Consider the following 20872-nt stretch of genomic DNA (forward strand, 5'->3'; position numbering starts at 1 on the left):
CGACTGGTTTAAGAAGTTTTCCCTTCATCTGTGTAACTGAGTAAATCACTAGGAGGCTAAAATGTAGATAATACATTTTAGATAAGAGTTTAGGATAGCGAAAAGACCAGATGACAACAAACAGCTTAATATGAAAATGTAATAGTTGAATATTGTGTAGCAGCTACATGAATGTTTTAATATATTGCATCAAGACTAGGTTTAACGAGTAGAAAACACTCCACACTAATACCGCTGAAATCCCTCTATGGTGATTTGCATGATTATCTTCAAATGAAAATAAGTCATACTTACATTTCTAGCATTTAGCTACATATAGGTAGATAAGACTGCTAAAATATAGGCTAAAATACTGCATTTATATTACAATTTATTATTTGATCTCTACTCGAACCACATTTGTGGTCAGCAAATCCTCTGTCCACTAGAGGGAGGTGTTCATACACTACTTTTGATTATACATGTTCATCAACAGAACAAAGAATTAGTTACAATTAATATGCCCATTTGTGATCACAAATGCAATTATAAGACAGTCAGACATTAAAATTATATTTCCTACTCAAAAAACGTGTATTGTTTTCCTGTTCCTGATGAGAAACATGTAATATGTGCTAAAATGTAGGCTACTTCAGACTAGGAATGAATGTCCCACATGAAAGAAAGAGCACACCTAGTGCAGTAGAGCTCAAACTACACTAGATGGCGCAGCATTACTACTGTACTGAATCAAAGGGACTTTGACTGAATGAAGGGGAAAATAAACGACCGCAGATAAGATATATAACAATAAAAAAACTTATAATTTTAAGGGAAAATAAAATGCATACTTCAAGTTTGCTATGTATACTATGAGTAGTTAGCATGGAACAAACAACAAAGGTAATTTCATGCCGCTATTTTGTAGTAATGATGACGTAGCGTGTATGTGACGCCATTTCCGGTGTAACTGCTGACGGTCCAGGCGCCGATTTTTGAAAACAAGAAGAATAAATTTGCGTTTATTTTCATTATATAAAACGGGTAAGTGATTTAAATGTACTGTGCTACTATTAAAATAACATTTAATCAATATCATCTTAGTTTCAGCGCATAGAAATGAAGGAAAAATATGAAAATTGTATCGCACTGAAGTTTTATATCTAACAATAACATCTTCATATGATATTGTGTGCTAATTTGATATTATATAGAATTATTATATTGTTGTAGAACAGAGTAGACAGACAGGGTGTCGTATGGAATAAACATGTCCTGAATGTGAGCAGACTGCGGTAGTAACGTTGCTAGTAACCGTCATTGTGTTTGTGTTGTTTGGATGATTTCGCAGCTCAGCATGGCATCCATCAGAGACTATAATGTAGTGGAGCAGTTCAACAGCAGACTGGAGGAGATCAGGGCCAAACTTCTGGATCAGGCCATGGCAGAGGTGCTCAATGACAGGGCTGCGGAGCTCTGCCAGGATCACAGGCAGTACATGAAGTCTGTCTTGGGTGAGAGATCCACACAGGATTGTGTTGTGGTTGCCATCATGGTTTGAGTTAGGATGTGCATTTAAAGTGGATGGATGTTAATTATCTAGCAGTGTGATCCATCTACATTAAAAGTAGTTTGGGTGGTATGGCAAAAAAATAAAAAAAATATTGTGATGCATGTTTATAAACACTTCATAAAAGTCCTAATTGAACTTAATCTAAGCCCTGTCTGTGAAACCAGGCCGTAAGGTCTGTATTTATGGATATTTTTATGGACAATTATGTGAAAACTGATTCACAGAATTGAAAAATGAATAGACAAATTAAAAGTAAACTCATGATATTCACAATTCAACATTTGGAATAAAAAGCACTAATGAAATCTGAACAAGACCAAGAACATGCATTAAGAGGGTCAATTTAGTTGGTTTTAAGTTAACCTTAAAGCATACTATATCATATTTTATACATGAAGGCCTCTTAATTACCAACATGATCTAAACTTTGCTGAAAAACCTGTTGCACACATTCTACTACATGCCTTCTGTCGTCTGATTGATAGTTTATGTTTTTTAGCAAATAAAAGGCCTTTTAGTATAATTGTAAAAACATCCACGTTCAGGTTGTGGTTCACGTGTCTTTCTGTGAAATCTTTAATAATTTTTATATAGTAAACATAAGAATAACTTTTATGTTCTTGAAACATTTTAATATTTCACAAACCGTTAGTGAACAACTTAGGTTTATTTGATTATACGTGCATAATTTTTAGACAAAATATTGTCTTAAAATGTGTGCAACAAACACGATACAACAGACTTGTCCATCGCTCAGTCATCATTGCATTGCATTGCATTATTTGTTTTGTTAATTATTAATTACAGAGCTTTGATCATAAAACTAAGCATTTACACATCAAATATTTGATAAATGTTGATTTTTATTTATTTTTTCCTACACAGACACTTGCTTTAAGAAATGCAAGGAGGATGAAACCATGTTTGACATGATACATGCTTACAAACAAGGTAAGATATTGACTGGCACAACAGTTTGACACTTTAATATACAGTACATGCCATCTGCAATAAGCAGTTGAATGACCACTATTATGTTTCTATATTGTTCTCTATTTTTTTTTTAGATTTGAAGGAGAAAACATCTTTACTGAAAGAAAAGAGTGCCGAACAGCTTGAGGTTGTGTCGGAGATTGAAGACAAGGAGCATCACAAAGCACTCTTATTTCAGAGAATTGAGAAGCTCAAGAAGGATCAGGCCAGAAACAGGGAATGTGTGTAGGCCTCTCTTTCCTCTCATGCACTGTCATAGTCTTTATGTTGATGTGTAAAGCTCGGGACACACCAAGCTGACGTCAAAGAACTAGCGGCGGTGAAAGCTGACTGTGCTGTCGCCTCGCGTCGGCTGCGTCTCGGCCTAAAAGCTGCGCTTGAACACCAAAAGGACTTAAGGCGACTGTCACCTAGCACATGCGTTGTGCGCCTGCGTGGAAGTTAATATCAGTCTATATCAGCAGGAATCAATGGGTATCAATAGTCTATTTTCTTCATTCAAAAAGGGAAACAAAAACTAGGAGCGCAGATACACAAACAGTAAACAAAGCAGCGCTTGCTTACCATTTTTTATATCAATCACGCCGATCACTTTTTTCATTCTAGTCGGCTCATGCTATTATGGAAATATTTGTGCATTCAAATGCTCAGGTAAGATAACATAAAATTATAGCTGCCTTCTGTCTGTACCGTCTTGACTTCTTTGCCCGCTTTCATCACTTTCACTTTTATTCCCGTGCTCTGACTCGTTCTCTAAGCTGAACAGCCAATCAGAGTTCAATCTTTCACAGACGGCCCGATGCCGGTTCAACCCGAAAAAACTAAGCTGAGCGACGCTTGATGTTGGCTTGGTGTGTCCTGGCCTTAATGGTTTACACTATAAAAGGAGGTGGAGAGATAGTTATCCGTTACAGATGAGTGATTCATGAACACTTTCTGAAACATTCCACCAAATAATCTTTTGTGAATCATTTACTAAGAATATAATTGAATGAAATGCATGTTGTATGCCAGATAAATCTAATAGATATGAGCTCGGTTTGTTAATAAATGTCTTAATTTCCTGCACATGACTGTTAGGTGACAGTCACAACAGACTTTGTTTATTATTGCTGATGTCCTTAATGCTTGTTTTATACATTTTTATAGTGATTCAGTCACAAAACAAAGCCAACAAGGACAGACTGAAGAAGCTGAACAAGTGTAAAGACGTCTTTCAGAAACACCTCAGTCTTGAGATCAGAAAAATCCAAGGTAAAGTCTTTGTGCGTATGATTGAAGTATGAAGTTGGTGTTTTTTCTTTCATTATGTGTTAAATACATCATACAAATAGAGTGAGGTTCAAAAGTCTGATTCAAACCTGGAAATTAACAAAGTTTTAGGGTTGTATCACTATTTCTAGATCACTAATCAAAATTTACCATTTTTTAATTGAGCTTTTTCACTCAAATGTTTGTTGTTGATTTTATATTAATTTGTGAGAAAAATTTAAAGCATTTTTAATAACTGCCTCATACTTGGAGATGCAAGTTTTGATGGTGTATCACCAACGTCTGTTGATTTGAAGGTGAGAAGCTGCAGTTCGTCTTCAGGAACATCAGTCGTAAAGATCCAGACATGGTCCATACGTTCCTCCTCCAGCTCGATGCAGAGGGCGTTTACCACAGTAAGTATTCGTCTTCTGATCTGATTTTTATCCTTGATTATTTTTTTAATTATTATTATTTAAATTTAAATTTTTTGGGCTTAAAGGAACACTCCACCGTTTTTTGAAATAGGGCTTATTCACCTTCTTTCCTACATTTAGATAGGTGGGCAAATGCATTTTTGTCTCAGTGCATGCATTGTTTTAGTTTGACGGGGTTGGCGCTAGCTTAGCTTAGCATAATGAATGGAATCCTTTGTTGCCAGCTAGCATGTCCTGAGTAAAAGTGATATAAAAAAAAAAAAAACCCCACCTAATTACTTCTTGTGGCCTGCGTATTCACAACGAGTACAAATAGCGATGCAGATTAACACTAGGCGATTTCCTATGCAGATTTTGACTTGGGACTATATTAGGGGGAAGCACAGGCGAAGCACTGCTACTTGGGCGCAGAGATATCACGCCCAAGTAGCAGTGCTTCGCCTGTGCTTCCCCCTAATATAGTCCTTAATATATAAGTCAATATCTGCCTAGGAAATCGCCTAGTGTTAATCTGCATCGCTATTTGTACTTGTTGTGAATACGCAGGCCACAAGAAGTAATTAGGTAGGCTTTTTTTTATTTTTTATATCACTTTTATTCAGGACATGCTAGCTGGCAACAAAGGATTCCATTCATTATGCTAAGCTAAGCTCACGCCGACCCTGTCAAACTAAAACAATGCATGCACTGAGACAAAAATGCATTTGCCCACCTATCTAAATGTGGGAAAGAAGGTGAATAAGCTCTATTTAAAAAAACGGTGGAGTGTTCCTTTAAATTAAACCTGATTTTCCCCCTTCACGTGATCAGGCCCCCAGCATTGGTTTATACTGATAAAATATTATTATTATTGCATAAATAAAATTTATACTTTTAAATTTACAAGGTTTTAAAAGAAAGTTTTTGAAAGAAGATGCTCACCAAGGCTGCATTTATTAGATGAAAACACATTGAAAACTGTATATATTGTGAAATATTAGCAACCTGTTAACTGTCACGGGCCCACCGGTGGGCCCAAATCCATTACATATTTAAAACAGTAATATCCTATACTAAACCTAAACCAATCTTGACCAACTATATATCATTTGAAAGCTTACAATCTCTAGTTTTCATATTTGGTGACTAAAATAAATTACAGAGGAGCCGTAATTTATCAATTTGCAACAAGAATATTTTCATATTCCTATGGCGTTTTCAGACCTTTATTTTGAAATAGCAATGGACATTTTTATGTGTTTCTTAGAGGTTGAATTCATATCAAAATCTGCCAAACTTCCCATATTACTTCTGAATAGAATGTCTACTTCATAAATTGTATGAAAATTGTGGAAATAATGGTTCAGATCACTCAAACCACATATGGAAATGGAGGCGCCCTTATATGGGCAGCAATGGAGTCTGGTTGTCTCCTAGTGAAAAAGTTTGGTACTGCGCCCAAACAAAATCTTACTGAAAGCTCATTTTTTGAGATATCAACCTAAATTTTGAAACACAACTTGTTCAGATTTTTTACTTTGATTTTTTTGCAGTTTTAGAGTTGCCCAGGTTTTAAAAATATATATTTTATATAAAATATGAATAATAATTTTTTTTACATTGTACATTTCCATAAACTCAAACTTCTATAACTTTTTTCCTGTTTCACTTTCTTAATTTGTTTCACTTCTACAACAATCTGCCAAATGTCTTCTTTAAAACAAGACCAATTGTACTCAAAAAAAGGGGGGTGACAGTTAACAGGTTAAAATAACTTTTTTCTATTTGAATATATATTAATGTGATTTATTCCTGTGATGCAAAGCTGAATATTCAGCATTATTACTCCAGTCTTCAGTGTCACATGACCCTTCACAAATAATTCTAATATGATGATTTGCTGCTCAAGAAACATTTCTGATTATTATCAATGTTGAAAACAGTTGTGCTGCTTAATATTTTTGTGGAGACCGATTTTAAATATAAATCTTTTTGAACATTGTAAATGTCTTTTCTTTTTGTGATCAATATTTTTATTTTAAGTTATCATACCAGAAACATCAAAAGCTCACTGAACTATATACAGACAGATGCCATGAAAACTGTCCATATATATATATATATATATATATATATATATATATATATATATATATATATATATATATAAAAAGGATTACAGAGAGAGGGAGATGTAAGATGTTAAAATCTCAGTTTATCTAACAGAATGTCCACGATTTTTGTCCAGCTCTGAATAGCATTGTCCTTTGCGCCATTGACCTTGGCAGTGGTACCTTCCAGCAATACAATGTCTCTGAAGTAAGATAGCTAAATGAAAGTTGTTGGTATGGATGGCTCTATCCATAGCTTTAAAATAGTCTTTTTGGCAGCAGTACTTGCTGTCAGTAAGGTCCTGTTTTGATGAGCATTCAACTGAAGAGCGGAGTCATCTAAAAGTAGAAATAGCAGTGGGTCTTCTTGAGGTATATCCAAATGTAGGATTTCCGAAAGAACAGTTCTTACAAAGGTCCAAAAAGGAACCACCGTTGGGCGTTCCCAAAACATGTGCCAATAAGAACCTACTGTAGATGTGGTAAATGTCTTTTCTGTCAATTTTGATCAATTTAATGCGTCCTTGCTGAGTGAAAGATTAATTAATTATTTTTTTAATCCTACTGAGTCCTATCTTTTTAAACGTTAGTGTATAATGACTGACAAAACCAAGCACTGAATAACGTGATTATATTCCCCCCTCTTCAGTCATCTCTTGTGACCCTCCACTGGAGAAAATGGCACATCTAGAACGCAGACTGCAGGACACCAACAACTTTTCGGCCTTCCTCGCTAATGTCCGGAGAGAGTTTGTGGCGCTTCACAGCGGTGCAAAGATGGCCTGACTGATGAACCCAAGCTAACTGTTCATTTCAGATCCATTTGAAGCAGTCGGAGACCATATTTGTAGATATCATATTACTAAGCATATTGAGCTTTTATTTACCTTTCAATCTTTTGTACATTCATTTATTGATTTGTGATTTTAGCAATAAACATAAAAAAGTTTTTAAAAAAGTGCTTTGAAATGTCTTAATTTAGATTTATACTACAGTGACAAGAAGTTCTAAACCATTTACTGTGCAAATAAAATCTATATATTTTTTCACAATACAATCAATTTTGATCAAATGTTTTATAGCCACACACTTGTATTTCATTGATAGGCTTCCCATGGTCATGAAAAACCTGAAACAGGGTTTCCGCGGGGTCTTAAAAAGTCTAAAATTCTGAACTTAAATTTAAGGCCTTAAAAAGTCTTAAAAACGGGCAGATATTCATCCTAGGTCTTAAATTTAATTTAGTCAGGTCTAAAGTGTTTACCCTCGTTCATTTCCAGAAACGCTGGCCGAATGCCGCAAACGCACCGCAGGTCATGTGACAGGAACCAACCAATTACCCCTTTCCATAACAACATTGAATGCTCAGTCAACATGACGGATGGGGGTGCACCCAAACACTACTAATAAATATAAGCTAATGTGTAAATGTCAGTAATTTATCTTTTTTGATTCATTCTTTTTATAAAAAAATATTTAAAGGCTGAAATATGAGGTTTATCTTTGTATAAAACCTTTTTTGTCAAAACTTTTTTGAACTTGTACATGTTAGTAGATAACTTGTTGCAAGACACTCTTTTAAAATCTGGCCATCATTTTTAATGGTATTTTAATGTTTACGTAAACAAAAAGTGCATATTGATGCTAATCAATTTGTTATTTGCTGTTTTTCGACATAAAACTTGAATTGACTTCATTCTGTAGTATTAGTACTTTTTGAACAGGATTCTGTGATAACCGTGATAATTTTGGTCACTTTAATCATCTCATCATTTCCTCTCTAGTTATGATCAACTAAAATCAACAATAATTGTGTTTTTACAGTATAATATGCAAAAGTAAAATTTTCTATTAAAAAAATATCTACCTCTCCCTCTCTCTCTCTCACACACACACACACACACTCACACACACACACACACACACACACACACACACACACACACACACACACACACACACACACACACACACACACACACATCAGATAATCCTAGATAGATACTCTAATGATCCAAAGGTAACTATCTATCTAACTTGGATAATGTGTCGTGTAGGTCTTAAATTTCAATCTTTATGGTCTTAAAAAGGTCTTAAATTTGACTAACTGAAACCTGCAGAAACCCTGTGAAAACATGACTTTTTATAATAAATAAAAAGTCTTTCCAAACTTTATAGGAATTTTTGAAGCAAATAAACTGCTTTAAAATATTGAATGGGCTAGATATTGCTCTTGTGCACCGTAACACTGCACACAAGCTGTAGTAATGTATGATTTGTGAGTAAATTGTACTTTGGAGTCAGTGAATCTGATGAAATGATTCATTTTAATGATTTTCAAAAATCCTTTTTCCCTGTAATCACATGGAAAGGTCATGGGAAAGTAATTAGTTTAACTCTACGGCATGAATGAATCATAATTCAGTGGCACTGAGGTCAGTGACCTTTTTCTTTCACATGCTCTTTTGAAGCTAAGCTTCAGATGACTTCATCGCAGTAAAAACAGGCAGCTCTTCGACGTACGTGGAAGGGAAATGTCCTCTCTGTCCGTTCAGCTCACCGAACCACCAGCCCGTGTCGTCCTTCTGAAAGATGTCCAGGACGTCTCCTGCCAGATTGAAGAGGGAGAGTCAACAGAAAGCATGTGCAGAGGGATGATGTATTAAGATGAACTACCATATTACCTTCAGTAATGTTTAACTCGTCCTCTCTTTCTGACGTAAAGCTGTATAAAGCCTTGCATCTGCCGACTGAGAAGAGTTCTGCACCTGCTTAATAAATCGGTTTGTGTGTTAAGAAAATCCTTGAATGGAAGGGAAGATAAACACACGTGGCTCGCTGTTCACCTTTATCCTCTTCAGATTCAGTCACGCATCCATTAACCGGACCGCTCTGTTGATCATCGACTTTGGCCGTCTCATTCGAGGGCTCGTTGCTCGTCCTATCAGGGCTGTGGTTGGTCAGCGCACGCTTATTGGTCCTCATGGACTGCCGGGATCTGAACGGAGTCTTTCTGATCCTCATAGGTCGGGAAAGTTGCACTACGCTGTGCTCACAGTCCTGGAGCAAAACCCGAGATAGAATTTAAAAACTCAAGAAACATTTGGGTGATTTTTTAGCTAAATCTTGTTTCTAAAAATTGTGATACTGTCTTTCTCCACCCTGTAGCCTTGGGGAAACATATATATTACAGTTAACAAAGTGTAGGCTGTTTGAAAGCAACGGCATAAACAAAATATGATGCTAAACTAGCGTTGGCCTATTTTCTCAGTTAACCCACTTGTGTTTATATTGCTTTCCATGTCCTGGATTCATCAAGACTTGCATGTTTAATGGAGGTATTTCATGAATATGAATCAGCCAAGGATGATTTAAGAGTTTAAATCTCTCTCTCTCTCTCTCTCTCTCTCTCTCTCTATATATATATATATATATATAACAAAATAACCATATTTGATATTTTTTTATTCAATTATATTTATGCATCCCCCTGTAGTACCTACACAGACTATGAACTTAAAATGCATGCTAATAATAGTTTTACTAAAAATCAGTGGTATTTTATTATCACTGAGATCTTATTATAATTTAATATTTTTTTTTAATTCCTTTTTAATTTCAGGTCAAGTTTTGTCATTTTTTATCTATATAGTTTAGTTTTAGTTATTTTAGTACATCAAGTTAAACTAAATAAAAATGGGAAAAGTTTTCTTGGCAACTAACTAAAACTTTTGTTTATATACAGTATATATATTAAGATACACTATGTAACTTATTTGAGTCAATACATTATCAGTCCTTCTTCCAAAACGTGTTTTTGTCTCACCCAGATTCACAATGGTAAGTCTATTGTATAAGTGTTTTTATTTCAGACCTGACGGGATGAGTTTCTCGGGAAATTGTGTACTTGCGTCACTCGCCAGTGCTCGTCTCATCATGTCCATAAATAGAGAAAAGTTGCTCCAGTCATGACAAATCGGGTCCTCCCTCGAAATGATTATACTAATTACAAACAAACAATATTACTTTTAAATATGTATAAGTTACTTTGTTGCGTTAACAGTATGGGAGTGCCATAGGCTAGTTGTCACAACAAGCGAGAAAGGTTGACAGAGAAACGCGACAGAGCTCGTTGGATATTATTGGGCTTTTCGGAACTGAGAGATTTGAAATGTAAAATCGATGTGGAGATGGTGGCGTTTTTATTACTCAACAGGTGAGTTGCATTTTATTAAACAGATAAATTGGCATATGTAGCTCTCTAACATAGTTATTTGTAAATAGAGTTCATTGTAAAGCATTATCTTTTGTGAAAGTTATTACATTATAGTTGTTGTAGCGATGTGCTGGAATTTATTTTCAAGGGAGTATCGTGTCTATTAATGGGTAAAGCTACATGTCTTTAGCTAGTCAGCTTGAGATCCTTTCCATCTAAACTGGTTGTTTTATAAGCAGTGGGATAATCTCTATCTCTTTTTTTTAAGTTATGAGAAAAAAACATATTCAATGCAGAGCTAAAACACAACCAAAACAATGTTCTTCTGCAAAATGCATGCAAAAGTTATATAGTGCATCATTAACGTCAATTTTATTTCAACAAACGAAATAATGCTTCTAGAACTGAACAGGTGTTGTTCAGGATAGGAAGTGTAAAACTCACCCTTTCTTTCCATTTAGTGATGCTGTCACTGAATCGATGTCTTGATTTGGGTTTTCCCTCTAACTCCGCCAGGCTGTGGGTCAGTTTGCAGTGCGTCGCCTCTAAAAGGTCCAGTTTGAGGATGGCCTACCGAGAGAGATCAGTCAGTATTTGGTTTGTTAAAACCTATTTATTAAATACCACATTTTTGATAAAATATTTGAACACAGTGGGGTCAAAAAGCCTGATTTTAGAATTTTTTTGTAAATACTTAAAAATTTTAACATTGGAATGAAATGTAAGATCTCACCTCGTCCAGTAACTGTTCTGTTTCCTCCAGGGTTTTTTTATTTGAGAAGTTTGGTTGTTCTGTGTATACTTTCACCATTTTCTCTAAACCTGAAAACCAGATTTGTGTCAGTGTTGAGCTAGGTGTCATATAATGTGAACAATATAAAAGGACAGAACCACCTAATAAGATCTCTGAGGAATAAACCAGTTCTATTTAAAGGGGTCATTTCACACTTTTTTTAAAATTCAATTCCCAGATGTCCTCTTCTAAAGTAGTAGCTTCAGCAAAAACCAATGAGATGCATTCTTACGTGTCAAGATGGTTCGGTTGAGCATGTGTTTATGTTCACTGTTTAATGTTTATGTGATTTAAAGCCTAAATTAAAGCTGTTCACCATATAAAGCGATCGAGTCTCTTCAGAAAATGTGGACTAAACCGCTCAATTCATTTGGATTAGTTTTACGATCTCTTTATGAACTTTTTGAAGCATCAAAGTTTCGTAGCTTTCAATGGAGGGACAGAAATCTCTCAGATTCCATTAAAAAATATCTTAATTTGTGTTCTGAAGATGAACGAAAGTCTTAAGGGGTTTGAACAACATGAGGGTGAGTAATACATTTTTTGGTGAACTAACCATTACTAACCATACATCAAGCTCTTAACTGAAACCTTTAATAAAAAATCATTAAAGGAGTGGTATAATGGCCTTTTCACAAGATGTAAAATAAGTCTTTGATGTCCCCAGAGTGTGTATGTGAATATTTAGCTCAAAACACCCCACAGATGTTTTTATATAGCATGTTAAAGTTGTCACTTTTTGAGGGTGAGCAAAAACGCACAGTTTTTGTCTGCCCCTTTAAATGCAAATGAGCTGCTGCTCCCGGCACAGGGGGCGGAGCTTCAACAGCTTGCACTCACACAGACAAGCACTGGAAATTTTAGGAGGAATGTCGTGTAGTCTCTACCAGCCGTTTGTTGTAGTCCTTATAAAACAGATTAGCTCAGATTAGCTCAAAAGATAATAACAGAAGTAATCTGCTACTTCAGTGACTTAACAGAAGATTCACTCACGTTATAAACGCAAAATAATATGAATTTTAATTTAAATTCTTGCACTTTGTTTGCCCCAGCTTAGTGGTGATGAAAAAAAGAAAAGATTTTTCTTTTCAATCTAAAAATAATACGTTAATAGACGTCTCTTTGATCGTTTTGCGAGATCAAAGACAACGCCTCGTCTGCTTCTTCAGTTTCTCATGCCATGTTTTAAAACGCCACGTCTAGTTAAAAGTTCAACTCGACACCCTGCGCTCTTTTCCATTCTGTTCACGTGTTTAAAAGCACAAACGCATTGGTTCACTCACTGCAGTTTTAAAGCCGTCATTAACTCTTCTGGTCAGTGGGTGGGAATGTCAGCCAGCAGGTTTCATGATTCAAAGAGCTGATAAGGTGATAATAAAGATGTTCAGCGAAATTGAAAACGTGCTTAATAACTGTTCACTTTACAATGTGACCTTGTGAGTTTATAGTTTTAAGGTAAAATGGAAAAATAAATAAATGAAATGCAGGATATTGAAGGTCACTTTTAAATTATTTTAGCACCCCCTCTGAGTTGTTAAGCCTCCCCTTAGCCAAGAGAAAAATCCCAGCCTACAAGATCCAAACCTTCTCTGTCGCTTTTAGTTCTTGTGATGCAGTCGTCTAGACGCTGAAGCTTAGTCCTGATGCCATCTCTCCTTCTGTCTTTTCCCATCACTGTTTTTCCTTCTTCCTCCTGCACACACACACACACACACACACACACACACACACACACACACACACACACACACACACACACACACACACACACACACACACACACACACACACACACACACACACACACACACACACACACACACACACACACACACACACACACACAGACACACAGACAAGCCATTTCATTTAAATTCCTTCCACATGAGTTTGTGCTGTAAACTCAAAGACTTACAAAGTAGTCAGCCATGAGAAATTCAGCTTTGTTCTCGTCCGCTGTAGCGCCAACATCCTCGACCAGTGATTGAATGTCTTTCTCCACATCAACCCTCTGTACGGCCTGCTCGATCTGTTTGTGACTCTGCCACCAAAAAAAGACCTAAAAGTCAGTTTAACCACTTCAAGAAAAATCTAAACAAGTACATAATTCTATATATATATATATATATGTGTGTGTGTGTGTGTGTGTGTGTGTGTGTGTGTGTGTGTATGTATATATATATATATATATATATATATATATGTGTGTGTGTGTGTATGTATATATATATATATATATATATGTGTGTGTGTGTGTATGTATATATATATATATATATATATGTGTGTGTGTGTGTATGTATATATATATATATATATATATATATATATATATATATATATGTGTGTGTGTGTGTGTGTGTGTGTGTGTGTGTGTGTGTGTGTGTGTATGTATATATATATATATATATATATATATATATATATATATATATATATATATATGTGTGTGTGTGTGTATGTATATATATATATATGTGTGTATGTGTAAAGTTACATTTATGAAATATATACATTAAATGGTAACACTTTACGTTAAGGTCCCATTAGTAAACATTAGTTAATGTATTAACATTAATTAACATAATAAATGCTTTAGAAGTATTTTTTATTGTTAGTTCATGTTAACAAATGTTAACGAATGAAACCTTATGGGAAAGCGTTATAATGCAAATATATGTAAATATAAATGGTATCTATTGAATTCACTTTTAACTGATATAACACCATGGAACAGAAGCAGGTTAATTTCCCAGAATACTTTAATTTACTCTATTTAATATATAGACAAATTTAAAGACTTTAATTTTATTGATTTTTTTAAACAAAATATTAAAGTATATAATATAAATACATAAATATAAAGTATATAATTTTGTATTACTGTATGGAAATAGTAAATTTAACGTTTTTTTTTTTTTAAGTATTGAACAATACTGAATCCAGTTCCAATTCATAATTGTGTGGTTTGTGGTAATTTCAGTTCAAATTCACACTCATGAATTCAAAGACAGCATCTAAAAATCTGAATTCCTCAGTTGCTCACGTGAATGACGGTCTGTGCGTATACAGTCATGAAGAGGCTGTACTTGTTTAAGGTGTCGGATAGAGTCTCTATTCTCTGCTTCTCAAGCTCCTGGACGATCTGAAATGCAGCACTGAATCAGTCAAAATGCAATGGCCTCCGAGACAATACATAAATATAAGGATTGTGTAAAACAGCCTGAACCTGGTAGCAGGTTTTCAGTGTGTTCTCCAGCTTCAGACGGATGTGGTGACCCTCCATGTTGGTGTTGAAATATTCCTCATCAACTCTGGCCTGAAGCTCTGCTGATTTAGTCAATCTGTTAAACATCTGGACAAAAACGAACACATTATATCACAAAAATAGTTGTGTTAACCTATTTTTTCCCTGTCAGTGAACAATCACAAATACCTTCTGCTTTTCTTTCTCTGTGCTGATTTGCTTATTTTTCTCCACGAAGCTGAAGAGAGCTTCATGTTCTCTAGTCAACCCAATCAGCTTCTTCTTCAGCTGTAGACACAGACATTTCTGTTCAAAACGTATTCTCCTCATGGCAAACTTCCTTTTTTAATATTGGGTTCATTTGATTTGATTCCTCAGAATTAGAAAAACACACTTCTATAAGTATTTTTTTTACCTTAATTTGCTCACTCCAGTTTGTAAGAACAAGCTTTCCTGATTTTTCAATGGCATTGTCAAGCTGTGTACAAACAAGACTTAATGTAAACATGCTTCTGTAAATCCTAATGTGAATATATGCATATGTTGCATAAACAAAAGTGATATACCGGTCTTTTTCTTTTGCCGTGTTCATCTAGGATTTGACGGATTTTCTGAATAGCATCTTGGTTGAGAGCATTTCCCAGTATGCTGAAAGAATAAGCCCGAGATAAATACACAACAGCAACTCACATGAATAATAAAAAGAGCGTATCATCCAGCGTAGCGTCATACCGGTGAGCATCTGCTGAGGCGTACATTTCATCTGATATGAAGGACCACGCACGATATGTGGAGCTTTGAAGAGGAAAAACTGTCAATGAGCATCAAATATTAACCTGCACTGCTGATGCAAGATGCATTACACTGCAAAAAAGTCTAAACTCTAGACATAAACAGCAACCATTCATAAGCTATAGGGGCGGTTTCCCGGGTTTAAATTAATACAGGAGTAGGCCTTAATCTAAAATAGATTATCTTGAATAGGTAAATAGAATAGGTAATGGTGGCTTTAAAAATGTATTTCTGAAACACAGACTAAAGTACAGATTACTAACACCTGGACTAGAGTAAAAAAAAAAAAAAAAAACCTGATTAATTTAAAACCAACTGTGCTAATCTGAATTAGCATGACAGGAAAACATGGAATGGACCAAGAAAAGCTTAAAATTGCATGGTACTGAGAAGCAAATCCAAGGAAAACATTGACAGCAGAAAATGACTGCAATAAAAAAAATACAATAAAAAAAAACTGAACAAGAGAAAACTCTTTTAAAGCAAATAGCTGCACACACACACATACACACACATGTATATATATTGATCTTCACTGACATAGTCCAAGTATACATGTGTCTTCTTTGAAACACAACGTTAATCTGTGTTTCAAATAAGTGAAACCTGCCTCCTGGTTTAATTTAAGCCTAAATTTTGTCCTGGAGTAGCTCTAGTCTTCCTCCAGGAAATCAGTTTATTAAACTAGACTAAGTCTAGGGATATTTAAAACCATGACAGGGAAAGCAGATTTCTGTTAATCTGGTTTAAAGGGATACTCCTTTTTTTGGAAATAGGCTCATTTTCCAACTCCCCCAGAGTTAAACAGTTGAGTTTTACCGTTTTCGAATCCACTCAGCCGAACTCCGGGTCTGGCGGTACCACTTTTAGCATAGCTTAGCATAGATCATTGAATCGGACAGGACCATTAGCATCTCTCTCAAAAAAAATGACCAAAGAGTTTCTATATTTTTCCTATTTAAAACTCGACTCTTCTGTAGTTACATCGTGTACTAAGACCGACGGAAAATGTAAAGTTGCGATTTTCTAGGCTGATATGGCTAGGAACTATACTCTCATTCCTGCGTAATAATCAAGAAACTTTGCTGCCGTACCATGAGTCCAGCAGGCGTAATGATATGACGCAGCGCCTGAAAATAGGTCTAATAGGTTAGACAAACTTAGTCCCGGTCACGTTGGAAGTTACCGAGCTGGGGACTATTTTCAGGCGCTGCGTCATATCATTACGCCTGCTGGACTCATGGTACGGCAGCAAAGTTTCTTGATTATTAAGCAACTTTACATTTTCCGTCGGTCTTAGTACACGATGTATCTACAGAAGAGTCAAGTTTTAAATAGGAAATATATCGAAACTCTTTGGTCATTTTTTTGAGAGAGATGCTAATGGTCCTGTCCGATTCAATGATCTATGCTAAGCTATGCTAAAAGTGGTACCGCCAGACCCGGAGATCGGCTGAATGGATTCGAAAACGGTAAGACTCAACTGTTTAACTCTGGGGGAGCTGTAAAATGAGCCTATTTCCCCAAAAAAGTGGAGTATCCCTTTAAAGGGCTATTTTAGTCCAGGACTAGGCTTAATCTCTATCCGGAAAACTGCCCTTATAAATCTTGTTTTTATACATTTTTTGTAATAATTTTAATTTTTTTATCTACTTAACTTTCATCCTTTAATATTCATTGCTAAAATTATTACATTTATGTATTTATTTTACTGTATATTTATAAATTAAAACATATGATTTATTTTAGATTTTTCTTATTTTACTTAGCTTACATGTTTTAATATATTTATAAAAATCACACAAATCAAGGTTTTAAAGAGTAAATTTAATTTGGGACATAAGAAATGCAAACTGCCCTGTTTTTGTACCCTGTTCATGTGAAGTGATTCCTAAATCACACAGTAACTCAGGGTTTGATGGAGACGTGCTCACTCACTTGTCGCTCATCTCGTTCGAGACTTTAAGGAGTTTCCCTGCGATTTTCTTAAGTCCTTTTGAGTAGTTGATCTCCAGTTCAGATCTAAATTCAAAGAAAGCCGTGTCAGTTGTATTGGTCTTTGAGATTCTGCCCTGAACTTTATTTAAGCACATTTTCAGGAGAACTATTATATTCTTTTCCATCTCATTTTCTTCTCCTGAGAATGGAAAGTCGAGTATCTTTAGTGTACTCTAGTCTTAGAGGTCAAGCACTACAATAAACTTGCTAGAAGAGAGCAGAGTTCGTATATTACCTTTGCTGAAACACGGCCAAGAGCTCTTTGCAGAAATACTCGCCATTCTTAGAGATTCTCTTCAGGTCCTGATACAGCAGATTATACTGAAACAAATCATACAGTTTAATGAAGCAGTAAACCACGAGATGATCTATCTATCTATCTATCTATCTATCTATCTATCTATCTATCTATCTATCTATCTATCTATCTATCTATCTATCTATCTATCTATCTATCTATCTATCTCTTAAAAAAAATTATTTTCTAAGTGTTAAATCTTTTTTTAATTCTTAAAAATTATTTTTCTTTTAAAATATTTTTCTTTTCTTTTTCTTTTTTCCAGTTTTATTAATTTTAGTACTTACACAGACTTATTTTATTTCAGTTAGTTGGCAACATTTTTACTTTTCATTGAAAATTTATATTTCATTTTAACATTATTTTAATTACCAAAAACTATCTAACACCAATGTTCAAGAGAACCGCAATGCCCTAGCAACCACGCAGTAACTGCTTAGCAACATCCTGGCAAATCACTTGGAACCAAAACACCCTAGTAACCAGACAGACCTCCCTAGCAACCACTAACATCTCTGAAACTGCCTCTCACAGCTAAAAGTCAATCTGTCTTTCTTGTCTCTCTGTCTACACTTTCAAACTTAGAGGAAAACTTTTTCAAGTTATAATTCAAAGCTTAAAAAGTTCAAGCTTTCAGGTTAACAGCAAAGCCTTGACAAACGTTACTCTTCTAGTTAATAATAAGCAATTCTTCAGAATGTAAAAGTGAACGAGTCAGAAGTGTGTTTTATACGGAGACGTCCACGATCAACATTGACCACCTCATCTTTACTCTATTATTTTCTACATCAGATATCAAGTTAGTAGTTGAACTCATTAGTAAGAGTTAACAGAATGAAACGGGTCTGGACTCACAGTACAGCTGCTCAGCGGGTCCTTCATCTTCACACTGGTGGAACTATAACTCTGCTGTTCAAACTTTGACCTCTCTCCGCTCCTGAAGAATGCATGCGGAAATCACCTGTGTGTCTGTGCACAAGATTACTGCATCATTAACCCACCATAAAACCAAAGGAGTGGCGTAATGCATGGCCAGTCCTTGCTATAGAAATCACTGTGTTTCACTTTGCATGAAGTTTTGGCTTGATGTTCGCCTTGTTGCCAACAGGAAGCATTATAATGTGTACGACCAGTCAAAAGTATGGAAATATTTTAGAATAATAGTTTAAAACTATGAAATAACACAAATGGAATTATAAACTAGGTTACAATAAAGGTTTCAAAAGGGGATTTTCACAGCGATGCTGTAGAAGAAACATTTCTCGTTCCCTATAACCTCTCAGTGAACAATTCTTTAAAGAACCATTTTGTTTTACAGTGTAAAGAACATTTACATAATCTAAAGAACTTTTTACCACTATAAAGAACCCTTTGTGCCAATAAAGAACCTGATTATTAAGTGCAAGAATTATACAAAAAATTCAATCAAATTATATATATTTATATATTTTGAGCTTCAACTTTAATTGTCTAGATTCCGGCTCTGGACACTCGGCAAATTAGTTTAGCCTATTGTTATGCTCAACATTTTTGTACAGAAATTAATTTATGCTACAATTTAAATGTATTAATACAGTTTTTAAAAGAATAAAACTTTTTATTCAAAATGTATCTATTATACAGTTTTTTTCAGTAATATGCTGAACTGCAAACAGTTAAATTGCAATGAATTCACCATATATGTATATATATATATATATATATATATTACTACTGTAAATATTTACCTATAAATTATTGATTTTTGTTATATTGTGTTTTTTTGTGTAAATGTAAATTTTCCTGTTGTAACGTTAGCGAGAGTGATAGAGACAGACCATAATGTTATGCGTGTTATATTTTATATTTACTTTTCTTGTTATTATTTGTTTTGTGTAATATTGGGTTACACTTTATTTTAAGGTGTCCATGTTCTAGGTTAAATTCACTGTTACTAGTGCTTCTTCACTACACTAGGGGGCAGTGTCCTCAGTTGTTGATAGCAGAGAAGAAGTGAAGTTAAGGCAGAGGTAACTAAAACATGGATGTGAGTTGTAGTATTCATCCCTGGTTTGGCTTTTTGATGGGATTTTTATTTTCTTTGCCATTAATTTAAGCCTTATGTTCTAATTGAGCACATGCTGAATAAGTGTTGAGACAAGCTTCTCTATTGGCCTGTTTCATGCTAAGTTTGACTGCGTAATGCGCGTGGGAACTACCAATGGATTATATTGACTGAGTTTACCATCTTTGGAACTGTTTAAACCTGTGGAACTTTACAACAATGAAGGCTTATGACAAACAGCGTTGGAAACTCAGGTTTTTCTATCACGCAAACCGTTGACTGATTTGAATGAACTGATTTGTATATATGGTGTGTGCTGTTGTGGAGGGTGAATACATTTGTTGTTACTTGTTTGGCACTTAAATATAACCACTGCAAATGCTCAATGGATGGTACCCTACCTCTTTATAGTGGTTTTGTTCTTTCTTTTGAAATTTAAGATGGTATGTTACACTTAACGGCGCCTGAACAGGGACATTCTGGATAATGTTGAGTGAAAGTAGTGTGTATATGTGTTTTATTTATGTATCAGCAAAGTGGTATTAGTTGTTGGGTGTAAGTTTGGTGTTTACTCTCCTGAAAATTATGCTACCTCATGATATTTCCAAATGGATGATCCTGCCGAGGACGGGAGTGAGTCTCAAAGAGAACCTAATTATAGTGCAGAAGAATTTATGGTGTGTCGAGAGCCCATACAAGATCTGATTCAATCATTTAGTGGTCTTTATTTAGAACCTGAGCAGGACGATGAGGCTAATGAGGTTGAAGATAGTACTGAATTACCACCTCCCCTGCCTCTTGAAGAGGAGGATGAAAGTCTTATCTCTATGGATTTGGCCAATAGAGTTAAATATTTGGAAAATACAATGAGTAAGGTAAAGGAAAAACTGAACAAGTTTGAAACCCAGTTTCTGGATAGTTTAGATACCTATCAGAATAAAATCAGTTCTTTAGAAGTCCAAGTCGCTTTAGAAGTGATCATTTTAGAATCTAAGAAAGAGTGTCAAGAGTGAAACAAGTCTTAGAGGAGAGCATTCAGGATCTGGGACGTGCAGTTATGGACTGTCTCAAGCGGAGACATGCTACCTCCACACCTGCAAGGCATTCAACTCCAGTGCCAGATACTTATTCTCGATCCATTCAGTTTAAAACTCCCATAAA

The 20872-nt window shown here is 35.1% G+C and overlaps 2 protein-coding genes and 1 long non-coding RNA gene across 4 annotated transcripts; 1 reads left to right on the forward strand and 2 right to left on the reverse strand.

Moving 5' to 3' along the window:
• Positions 1-876: 876 nt before the first annotated feature.
• On the forward strand, positions 877-8314 carry spc25 (SPC25 component of NDC80 kinetochore complex). The gene is made up of 7 exons (XM_082174817.1): positions 877-1023; positions 1331-1493; positions 2438-2503; positions 2620-2766; positions 3695-3799; positions 4114-4212; positions 6973-8314. The coding sequence occupies exons 2-7, from the start codon at positions 1337-1339 to the stop codon at positions 7107-7109; spliced, it is 711 nt and encodes a 236-aa protein (XP_082030943.1). The 5' UTR covers positions 877-1023; positions 1331-1336; the 3' UTR covers positions 7110-8314.
• On the reverse strand, positions 4293-6343 carry LOC309502465. Its single transcript, XR_014207308.1, has 2 exons — positions 5975-6343; positions 4293-5217 (listed from the first exon to the last, which is right to left on the reverse strand). It is a non-coding gene; the product is annotated as an uncharacterized lncRNA (long non-coding RNA).
• A 317-nt stretch (positions 8315-8631) lies between the features above and the next one.
• nostrin (nitric oxide synthase trafficking) lies at positions 8632-18673 on the reverse strand. Of its 2 annotated transcripts, none has more exons than XM_082174716.1 (16): positions 18523-18673; positions 17605-17690; positions 17310-17393; positions 15312-15374; positions 15146-15227; positions 14995-15057; positions 14769-14867; positions 14562-14687; positions 14379-14477; positions 13248-13373; positions 12917-13025; positions 11273-11361; positions 10984-11109; positions 9170-9383; positions 9008-9094; positions 8632-8931 (listed from the first exon to the last, which is right to left on the reverse strand). In XM_082174716.1, exons 1-16 carry the CDS (start codon positions 18547-18549, stop codon positions 8795-8797), a joined length of 1617 nt encoding a protein of 538 aa, XP_082030842.1. In that variant the 5' UTR covers positions 18550-18673; the 3' UTR covers positions 8632-8794. The 2 variants fall into 2 exon arrangements, with proteins under 2 accessions (XP_082030842.1, XP_082030843.1); XM_082174717.1 differs by having other exon boundaries at positions 9008-9091; positions 18523-18672.
• Between the last annotated feature and the right edge of the window lie 2199 nt (positions 18674-20872).

Source organism: Leuciscus leuciscus (genome assembly GCF_965113295.1).
Source record: "Leuciscus leuciscus genome assembly, chromosome: 7".
Taxonomy (NCBI): Eukaryota; Metazoa; Chordata; class Actinopteri; order Cypriniformes; family Leuciscidae; genus Leuciscus; species Leuciscus leuciscus.

Coding starts and splice junctions, on each gene's coding strand:
- spc25 (XM_082174817.1), top strand. CDS start 1,337: ATGGCATCCATCAGAGACTATAATGTAGTGGAGCAGTTCAACAGCAGA. Junction 1,494..2,437: donor GTACATGAAGTCTGTCTTGG/GTGAGAGATCCA, acceptor TTTCCTACACAG/ACACTTGCTTTAAGAAATGC. Junction 4,213..6,972: donor TGCAGAGGGCGTTTACCACA/GTAAGTATTCGT, acceptor CCCCCTCTTCAG/TCATCTCTTGTGACCCTCCA.
- nostrin (XM_082174716.1), bottom strand. CDS start 18,549: ATGAAGGACCCGCTGAGCAGCTGTACT. Junction 15,058..15,145: donor ACGGCAAAAGAAAAAGACCG/GTATATCACTTT, acceptor GTTTGTACACAG/CTTGACAATGCCATTGAAAA. Junction 11,362..12,916: donor AACTAAAAGCGACAGAGAAG/GTTTGGATCTTG, acceptor TCTGGTTTTCAG/GTTTAGAGAAAATGGTGAAA.